At 38.4% G+C, this 11,007-nt stretch overlaps 2 protein-coding genes across 2 annotated transcripts; both read right to left on the bottom strand.

The window, feature by feature from the left end:
- Positions 1-658: 658 nt before the first annotated feature.
- On the bottom strand, positions 659-7,687 carry TM35_000122220 (putative regulator of transcription factor TFIID; the record flags this gene model as incomplete). The annotated part of the gene is made up of 1 exon (XM_029025197.1): positions 659-7,687. The coding sequence occupies one exon, from the start codon at positions 7,685-7,687 to the stop codon at positions 659-661; it is 7,029 nt and encodes a 2,342-aa protein (XP_028883513.1).
- A 1,720-nt stretch (positions 7,688-9,407) lies between these two features.
- Positions 9,408-10,424, bottom strand: TM35_000122210 (small GTPase; the record flags this gene model as incomplete). Its single annotated transcript, XM_029025196.1, has 1 exon — positions 9,408-10,424. The coding sequence occupies one exon, from the start codon at positions 10,422-10,424 to the stop codon at positions 9,408-9,410; it is 1,017 nt and encodes a 338-aa protein (XP_028883512.1).
- Between the last annotated feature and the right edge of the window lie 583 nt (positions 10,425-11,007).

The raw sequence follows: 11,007 nt of genomic DNA, 5'->3' as shown, positions 1-11,007 counted from the left end.
GGGGGGTTACCGCCGCGCAAACAATTTGGGTAGGTGCATGTATATGTGCATTCTTCATTCATTAATATGAATCTCCTTTCTCTTTATTTATTTTTTCTCCTCATTTTAATATATATATTTTTTTTTTATTTTATTTGGAGAGAAGGGAGTGGCAATGTATCTGCCTAAAGATTATTGTAATTCGTACCTTTGTTTAAATATTTCATAATTTTTTTTTTTTCATTTCTCTTTGATTGTTTGTTTGTTTTTCTTTTCCTTTTTTTTCTTTTTGCTTTATATTATATATATATATATATATCTCAAGTACAAACCACACTTTTATTCCCACAATGATCTACTTCTCTTTATCTCTCTCTCTCTCTCATTACACAGACACACAAAGAGCTGATATGCCCCCTTTTCATTCTTATATATTTATAAAACTAATGTTTTAATATTGTTTCTCCCATACCAATAGGTAAAAGAAATCTCATTTTTCTCTGTTTATATATATATATATATATATATTTGAGTATCCGTATTCTTTTACCGTTTCTTTTCCTTCTTCACATTCTCCTTTCCCGTGAGCATAGAGAATAGACGAACAAAAGATTTAAAAAAAAAAAAAAACTATTAGATTTCTCCTCGTATTTTCCCAAATCTTCTCTTGAAAAGATAATTAAGGCTTCTTCACTGCTGCTGTTGCTGCTGCTTGTTGTTGGTGTTGTTGCTGTTGTTGTTGTGCATTTCGGGTCTCAACAGAGCGTCGCAGTTTGTGGAACATACTCTCTAGGAATGGCGTGCTGTTGATGAAGCTCTTCTCCCAGAATCCATACTCTGGGGCCCGCATGAGTTCCATAAAGGTGCTGAGTACACCCCATGGATGGGGTTGAATGATGAGAGTCTTCTCCACCGCCACTCGAGTGATTTGTTCCTGAATACACTGCCGAATGACTGGATTGCGAATGGATGGATGTGGGAGGAAGAGCTGCGAGATTACCTTCACAAAGAAGTTGGTCTGACAATTGGGATAACGCAGATGATTAGCGCAGGAACAAATAAAGTGATAACGGTGTTGATGGTCAAGGGCGCTAGCAAGATAGCAGTAGAAGAGCATAGCATTAGAGTTTACAAAGTCTGGTTTTACCACAAGTTCCGTGGAGTTCAGGTATACAATACAAACATGCAGCACAATGGCATTCATCAAACGCCAATGTGAAACCGATTGTAATTTATCCACAACACTCTGCATATAGGCTTCATCAATAGGACGTTCATCCAATATCTTCTCTGAGAGTTGATTTCCATCAAAGCCATGTTGACGGAAAGTTTCCGCAATGCATTTCTCTTGATCATCTGTACTGAGTGGTTTTCGCATCTCAGGGCTGTCGTCTGGTACACGCAGGTAGAATTCCGGCAATTTTACACCTGATGGGAAGGAGCAAAGTACAGTATTCAACAATTGAACACAATATGGAGGAATAGCATCACAAAGTTGATAATGGTAGGTAATAAGGAAACGTGAGTAATCATGTGTGAGAACAAGCATTAACTTAAAAAAGGCCTTATAAAATACCAAAATATTCTTTGGAATTGTACCATCACGAGTAAAGTATTCAATAAATTCCAATCCTTCCACCAATAGTGCAACATAATAGGGCCATTGGGCCGTATTTCGTAAACAACGATTTAAAAAGACACGGTGACTGACAAGTTCTAACCATCCAAAGGCAAAGGCAGGGTATTTCATAGGAGATAATCTATACAATAACTCTGCAAAGGCGTGGGTAATGTGTTCAGTAGTTTCACGATTGGGTGCATCTACCCGTACCAAAGTTGTAAAGAGATTACTGAAGAATCGAACATATGGTTGTTGTTGAAACATTGGTACAAAGGCGGTATCCGGGGGAAGATCTCCTTTCGCAGTGGATTGATTTTGATGTTGTAACTGAGACACCACATTTTGATGATGATCAATAAGAGCACGTTGAAAAGCATCAAAAATTCGTCGTAGTAATGAAAGTAATTGTCGGGCATCATTCTTTAATGAACAGTAATAAAGTAATACAGTAGCCAAATCTGAAAAGGCATCCACTTTTGTAAAGAGAGCACTATCATATGGATATCGGTGTGGTGGGGCATTCCCTGGTTTCCATTCAGCGGTGAGTGCATGCTTCAGCATTGCCTGATTAGCACGTTCCAATTCCAGTGACTTTGTGGCATAGTGTTCCACGCAAAATCGAATAGAAAGAGTGAGGAAGGTACCAAGTTGATGATTATCCAATTGTCCTTGTTTACGTAATGTTAGTATATACTCATATTGTGGAGGATTTCTGCTGGCTGGGGCGGTCGTCTCTGTTGTGGATGCAGTTGAGGAAGATGTATCTGTTGTTGTTGTTGTTGTTGCTGTTGTTGAAGATGATGTTGTTGTGTTTGTGCTTGTACTTTGTGTTTTGCGTCCATTTATTGTCATCCACTCCTCAAATAAACGTCGTACCTTTTCTACCTCTTCTGGATCATATTGTAACTGAGATGGAATAACCAATTTCCGTACACGTGGATCATCTACCAGAGATGAAAGTGGTGTATACGTTTTCATAATAATTGGTTGGTGTGTATTGGCTACCGCAGCATTTGTTCCAGACGATGTCGCTGTTGCTCCTGCAGTTCCCTCTGGATGATGATGATGATGTCCTTGTTGTTGTTGTTGTTGTTGGGCGTGTTGTTGTTGCTGCTGTTGTTGCTGTTTTGCCTGTAATTGCTGCTGTTGTTGTTGTTGTTGTTGTTGACGGGCGTTGTGAGCACCTTGTGTAGCGGCAATAGATTCCAACTGCATCAGTGTTTCCTTCAGATCTTTGGTAATAAGTAATTTCTCCTGAATGATGGTACTTTTAATCATTTCTCCACCAAAGTCTGATACTTGTTGTCTAGTATTAACATTTTGAAGGGCCTTGGAGAGAGCCTCATCAAACTTTGCCACATCTAATACTTTAATACGTAATAGATTGGTGGCGAGAGCCGAATAACGCCAACGGGCATCATCTTGCAAGTAAAGTTGTGTGAGTTCCTCTCGTACAGGCTCTCCACCATGTTTAAGGCATGTTTGCAGAACAAAGAGATAGACTTCATTCAGAAGACTATATACATTGGAGTGTCGAATCGTATTAGGATCATCCTTTGCACCTGTGGAATTCACTTGTTTCATCGCATCGGCAAGTAAAAACAGTCTACGTAAGACATATCCCACACAATAAATAGCCGTTTCACTTGTAATCATATCCGAAATATCAATTACTCGTGAACGTATTGTTTTGTGACTCTCTCCATAAGATTCATCTGTAAATTCAAGACTTGTGAGAGAGAGTACCACACAGTTATCGGCAGAATAATGTTGTACTGTGGCATCCTCAATAGCTCGTAAATGGGCTGTCAGTAATTCCACTATTGGGAGATTATTACTGAATTCTTCATATACAACCCGTTGAAGGGCAGGGAGTGAACGTGGTGGACGGAGTACATCACCCATCTGAAGAAGAAATTCCTGCATATCCCGCTGTTCCACCGGTAGAGTTGGGATCTCACGGTTATTAAGAGCATCCATTTTCTTTTTAATAACTGGTAGTAGTCTCTCACGTAGTTTCTTTACCGCCTCTTCAGCTGCCTGATACTCCTGCACACGTACGCAGAGATCAAAGTTATTTCCTCGAATGGCTTCACGTAATTTATGACGTCTTTCAGCCGCATTCGGGCTATTCACGGGAATAGCACTTTCACAGAGTGGACCAATGGCTTTATCTATTAGTTGTCCCAAGAAATCACGAACCAGTATGGTACATAGATTAGCGGCTAAAGAACGGGCCATAGATTCTCCAGCACGTAACATGGCTGCTGGATCGGGATCAAAAAAGAAATCTTTCGTTACAATGCTGGATGATGTTTCTGAGGCAATGAATGCGGCTCTATGAATAGCCGGACTTGCTTCCTGGATAACATTATTCAGTAACTGGGCAAGGGACATCCTGTATAACGGAAGATTGGAAAAGTAGATCTTATCCTCCTCACCTACTCGAACCGTTTCTGGGGTAATAAGAATAGGTGGACGTCTCATCATGGAAGGAGGAACTCCTGCCATTGCGGCGTTCGGTACTGCCATATGATCCTTTGGTTTAAATGGTTCTGCACTAGCTTGTAGTTGACGAGTCACACGTGGTTGTTGTTGTTGTTGCTGTTGTTGTTGTTGTTGCTGTAATTGCTGTAGTTGTTGTTGTTGATGTAATTGTTGCTGTTGTTGTTGTTGTTGCTGTTGTTGATGAAGTTGGTGGTGTGGATGTTGTTGTTGTTGCTGTTGTTGATGTTGTAGTTGTGATGGCTCCTGATGTTCCTTCTCATCCACACGGAAATCACCACTTTGGTGTACATTGATCTCATTATACACATCCAACATACTCACATGTGTAGAGGAGTGAATTGGGTGTAACATATAATATTGTTCAATATCCGCTAATGAGACATCCATGTGTTTACAGAGAACTTCAACTTCAAATCTTAGTGTAACCCGTAGGTGTTTAAGATTATACATTTCCCATAGTAAACATAATAATCGCATGGTCCATGGATTTGGTGGGCAAAAGAATCGTGAAGACATACAATGATGAAGTACACGTGCAACACATGATACTACAGCCATAAGTTTCCCTTCACGTAAACCCATAAAGAGAAGATCCTTAAAACTGAGTTCTTGCATAGTGATGGGAATATTCTTTGCAAGTGTAAGTAATCCCAACCAGTATCCAAGATTTTTTAATAAACTACGTTCTCCAGGGTCTGCACGAATTTTATCAGAACTTAGTAATCGTTTAATAGAAGATACGGTTGCAGCTCTTATAGCCTTTTCCAATTGTCTAGATTGTAATTTCTCCAAGAGATCCAGATAAATATTATGATAGTTAGGTTCAAGAGCTGCTCGCTTTACAACGAGATACTCTGCAAAGTACTCATAGTACTCAGGACGCAATTGTTTTGCTAACTCACGAGCATTATTTTCAATATTATGCATATCTGTATTTCCAATAAGAAAGTTAATTTGTTCTTGAATAACACGTGGTGGAGCTGTAATATTCTTGCTAGAGAGAAGCGTACCAATATCATGTTGATGTAATGTCGCCGCAGCGGAACGTTCCTTTTGTTGATCTGCCGTTTCTCGTCTTTCTGTACTGACGGCAACTACTGCAGGATCCGCAAGAAGAGGATCTGTATCTTTCTTAGATTGTTTATCAGACTGTTGTGGTCTATTTTGCATTTGCCTTGAAGCCTCTTCCGCTTTAATTCCACGATTAATAGCTGCCATAATACCTGGAATTTTGATATCAAGATCCTTCACATGACGTAAGGCTCTACCGTATTGAGGCCAATCTGCCAATCGTGGTTTAATCTGTTCCAATGCGATGATTCCATACTCTTCCATGATATGATCTGTGGGTTTTACAATAACAGGAAGAAGTAAACTCCATGCTCGTTGTTGTTGATTATGTGGTAATAATTCCCGTGCGATCATTTGACCATAAAGGGAGGCAAACAATTGAAGTTCCTTATGTGGATAACATCCAATCGCCCCACGTTCCTCAAACATGATACTTACAATACAAGCATAAAGTTGTTTATCACGTGTTTTACTACTTTTAAATAATTGTTCAATAAGTGCAAGTGAGGCGGCATTAGATGGATCTCCAATAGCGTACATTCTCTTATAAAACTCTGTCGCATCATTCTCTACATCTGCTGGGAAAAGTGAATCTGATGAAGCCAAGAGTACACGTGCTTGTTCTGCCACATCTCGAAGGACATCTTTTAGTGAAGAATTTAAAAGTGTATTAAGAGCTGTGGTGGCATTTTGAACATACTTTTGTTTATCCAGTAATTGTTCGGCCACTTCCACTATAGACATGGCCACGGCAAAGCGATTTTCTGCGGCATTTGCGCGGAAGTGTAATTTACCCTCCAATGCCTTACTGATCCATGTTTCTCCTGGTTCAACAGACTCCTCCATACACATAGCAATAGCCGTTACCAATCTCGGATTACCACCACCAGCGAGAAAAGCTTTTACGGTACTTTTTGATTTTAATACCGTTTCCATCACTTCAATCGTACGACTGGCGTCTACAATGGTGAGTTCCGATAATACCGCAATCACCGCATCTAAACAACTGCGGCGTTCTGCCTCTGGCAGTACAACCGCAGCCACACGGTCCAGTGAGAGCCAACGTTCTTTTAGGATGAGTTTCGCCGTACTGAAGTTCTTCACCGTACCAGGAAAGGTACCAAAAAGAAGAATATAAAAGAATAAAAGTGGATATTTCTGAGCCGCAGGACGAAGTGTCTCCACATCAAATGTACGATCTCGACTGGCAACATGTATGGCCGCTTCCACAACAGGGAAGAATCGCCACAACTCCGCATCTACAGAACGTGTATTACCTGTAGCTGCTGTTGCTGCTGCGGCTGTTGTGGAGGTTGGAGTAGTGACGTTACTAGTAGTAGCACCGCCTTCTAATAACTCCGCTGGTGCCATTTGATCACGAGGCATTGATTGCAGTGAAACCTTTTCTGGATGTTTTAATATATACTCCAGTGCACTGCGTTGACGTCCAACATTACTCCAACGTCCTAAGAATATAGGGAGTGGTGGATAGGCGCTGGAGGATCCACTACCTTTAAATTTATAATAGGCATCAAATACCACAGAAACGTGTTTTTGTTTAAATGCCTCCTCTCCAGGTTTATCCAGCATGTGTAGAATTGTATCCCAGTCCATTTTTGTTTGACTACGTTCTTGCAATAATTCCAGTAATGGAATGGGAGAGATTGTAGCGCTGTGTTGTCCTTTAGTTGGTTCTTTCCCCACAGCAGCCATAAGAGCATTGTATGTATTCACATCCGATGGGGCACTTCCTTGCGAAGCGAAGAAGCCAAGCACACCAGCCACATCAGCCTCTGTAAATGGATGTGGAAAGAAACTCAAAAGTTCACGACAATCCGCTTGTGTGGCTACACATGCTGTGCCAAGTTCACCAATGATTTTAGATAAACTAACACGAGTATCGGGAGTTCCATCATGTGGAAAGAGTGTGATATTACTACCTCCACTGTTACTACCACTGCAGAGACTTGTGAGTTGGGTATCTAAGGCTTCTAGATTTCCCGCCTGTCGAGCTAATATACTGAATGTCCATAAACTTTCATTATCCTCCTTTTTAAGTGTGGATGGTGTAACTCCAGAACTGCTTAAAAATTGTGATGCCGCCTCTTTCCCTTTTGTACTACCAATAAAAAGTGCCATAGCGAACTGTAATCTTTGCATAGGTGTAAGCTTTAAATCGGTTGTCATAAGGGATGTGAGGGATTCCTTTGTGATGGTTGTAGGAGACTCCTCCACTGCAGCCGCAACAATTGTAAGAGCGTTACTTTTCTCCAGTGCCGCGGTAACGAGTTTAGAGGCGAGTAGACATTTTTCTTCATTTTGTGAGGATTTCCACATGGCGGAGATCGCCGCAGTGATGATGTAACGATGCAGTTCCACTGATTGGGTGGCCATCTTCTCTAACGTCTGCAGTGTTGTCTGCAAAGTGCTCTTCGTAGCTGCTGCTATTAAATAGCGAACCGCAGCTCCACGAGAGCTGCTAATGTCGATGGTATGTTCATACATCATTGCGAAATACCAAGAAGATAGAATTACTATGTTTTCTTTTTTAAGAGAAAGATATATATATATATCTTATACTTCTCTCTTTGTTACTTCCTTATTGGATTGTGTGTGTGTTTGTGTGTGTGTGTGAATAACCTATCCTTGTGTACACACCCACTTTTCTCTCGGCTGCCTGTTTTCGTCCTTTGTTCTTTTCTTCTTATTTTTGTTGTTGTTGTTCTTTCTTTCTCGCTTCTTTCGTTCTATTATTATTTTTTGTTTTTTTTGTTGTTTTTTCCTTTGATGGGATTAGGTCAACTAACGCAATATTGGCCTTCTTTTCCTCCTTAGGTTTGATATACCTTTTTTTCCTGTTTCTACAATTAAATTTCCCTTTTTTTTTCCTTCTTCTGAAGATTTTGCTGTCTTTCTTTTCCCTTTTTTTTTTTCTTAATTTATATTTTCTTTACAGTTTCGTCTTTCCTTTTTCTTTTTCTGTTTTTTTTTATTTTTTATTTTTGTTTTTTCTTTCTTTTTTTTTGCGACTGTATTTCACGCCTGCTCTGTTTTCCTTTTTTTTTACTTTGCTGGTGTAAAAACGCCGAATGATAAAAACGCAGCCCTTTTTTCTTTTTTTCTTTTATTTTTCTTTTCTTCCTCTGTTACTACGCCCCAGTGAAAGATATATAGCTGTGGGGTAATATGAGTGTTGTTTGTGTGAAAGAGCAAGAGTACACGGAAGAAGAAATACAAAAGAGGAAAAACACCCGGCAGGACTCCAGTCGGATAAAGTAAGAAATGATAATAATAATAATAATAATAATAATAATAATAATAATAATAATAATAATAATAATAATAATAAAGGATACTTTTCTTTCTGCTAATATCCTTTTTTTTTCTTTTTGTTTTTCGTATTCCCGTTGTTGTTGTTTTTTTTTTTTTTTTTCTTGTTGTTGTTGCTGTATTCCTCTCCTTCACGTTTAATTACCAAATGGTGTACGCTCTTCAAAGAGAAAAACGCAAAAACAACAAGTGAACACCTATATACGTTTGTTTGTATTTATATTTCTTTGTTTGTGTGTATATGCAAAAAAAAAAAGAACACAAACAAAAACAAATAAATAAAATAAATAAATAGAGAGAGAAAGAGAGAGAGATTGTTTGTGTATCAATGGGAGTGTATGTATGTGTGTATGCAATCACGTAATCACGTGAGAGATGTACGCTGTGGGGTGAGGGGAGAGAAGAGAGGGGGTGGGTAAAGCGAGCGAGAGAAAGTAAAGTGGGTTAGTGAGAGAGAGAGAAAAGAGAAAAAAAACAATTTTTCTTTATTTACTACAATATATATATATTATTTTTTTTTTTTCGGATTCTTTTCTTTCCTTTGTAGCACCTATTTGATCTGTTTGTTTTGTTTCTTTCTTTTTTCTTTGTTTGTTTGTTTTTTCTTTTTTTTTTTTTTAGAGGGGACTTCCTCAATAGGGTTTAGCCGTAAAGAACAGAGAAGAGAAGAAAAGAGAAAAAAAAAAAGTGTGAGTGAGTTCATATATGAGATCTGTGAATAAGAGAAGTCCCTCAGACTCCTGCCAATAAATAAATAAATAAAAGGGATTGGATGAATATAAAATAATGGCAAATAACAATAGCAACAAGAATGGAAGAAAAAAGAAAAGAAAAAAACATAAACACACATACACACACACACTATATATATATATATATATATATTGATAAATCCACTTTAGGCACAGCAACCATATCTCCCACTAGAGCCACCTGATTCTTTATCTTCACTATTACTTCCATTCCCTTTCGGGGCTGCACGTAAATCCACCACCCCGCGTTGTATTTTTCCATTTCGTTGTCTCTTATCATCATACATGTAATCTTCCTTTGAGAGTGTATGAACACCCACAGACTCTCTTCCAGTGGTTGTAGATGGATTTGTTCGTCTCGCTCCTTTAACCACTTTACCTTCTAATACTCCTTCTTCTCCCTCTCTCTTTTCTTCTTCATTTTCATTTTCATTATCTTCTTCAATGCGTAAATGTCCTCCTCGTCTTCGTGGTCGTCTGGCTAAGGCATCTACACTACTCCCACCATAAACTCCTGTTGTTGATGTTGTTGTTGTTGTTGTTAATATCATCTTCTTAGTGGATGTGGATTGGGCGATGGCGGTGGCTAATGCTCTAAATGCCTCTATTACATTCATTCCTGTCTTTGCACTTGTGGTGAAGTGTAGGGCGTTGTGTTCCTTTGCAAATGCCTCAGCCTCCTCTTGCGTGATATCCCGTTCCTCTTCCCGATCGGCTTTATTTCCACAAATCACGAGTTGAATATTATCTCCCACCACAGCCCGTAGTTCTCTTATCCACATATGCACCTTCTCCAGGGTATCTGCATCTGTGATGTCATACACCAACATAGCTCCATGGGCATTGCGGTAATAAATAGGCCCTAAAGCATGAAATCTTTCCTGTCCAGCTGTATCCCATATTTGCAGAGATACCGTTGGTGTTGTTGTTGATGATGTTGATATCCCACTATTATTATTATTATTATTATTATTATTATTATTATTATTATTATTATTATTATTAGTCGTATCCAGTAGGGGTACACGGGCGCTAGTATACATACCTGCCTGGGTGGTACTCCGTGTATTGGGATCGAAGGTGTTCTCTACAAAACGAGAGACAATAGAAGTCTTTCCAACACGTCCCTCACCGAGCAGTACAACTTTATATATACTAGTCATTTAATACAAAAAACTAATCGTGTACAATAAATAAATACCAAATAATAGTAAATAATTATTATAAGTAATGATTCTTCTAATAATTCTGGAATCAATATATATATATATATAAATTCCTTGAAGACTAATAATAGAATGAATCCCAGATAATAGGTGTATAGAGCACGCTATCTATATGAAAGAAGAAGAAAGAAAAAAAAAAAAGAAGAGAAACGTCTATAGTGATTACAAGGCTTTATAAAACAGTAAAGGAAGATAGATAGAAATTTTACATCAATATATATATATCTTCTCTTCTATGATTACATTTAGTGTCAAGGTAAACCGTCACTATCACTATTAAAAGTCCCGTAGAAACCAAACGAAAGAAGACACTAAGAAAAGATTTATCTCATAAAAACACATGAACTACTTTTTCTTCTTCTACTACCACTGTAAATAGAAGCAGCAAGAGAGAGAGAGAGAGAGAGAGAGAGAAAAAAAACAATACGGCTCCAATAATACCAAGTAGTCCATCAACAATAATAACCACAACTAATAATAATAATAATAATAATAATAATAATAATAATAATAATAATAA

This window comes from Trypanosoma theileri, assembly GCF_002087225.1.
Source record: "Trypanosoma theileri isolate Edinburgh chromosome Unknown TM35_Tth_12_V1, whole genome shotgun sequence".
NCBI classification, from domain to species: Eukaryota; Euglenozoa; class Kinetoplastea; order Trypanosomatida; family Trypanosomatidae; genus Trypanosoma; species Trypanosoma theileri.
The sequence above is the reverse complement of the archived record's forward strand: the minus strand, read 5'-3'. Positions and strand labels throughout refer to the sequence as shown.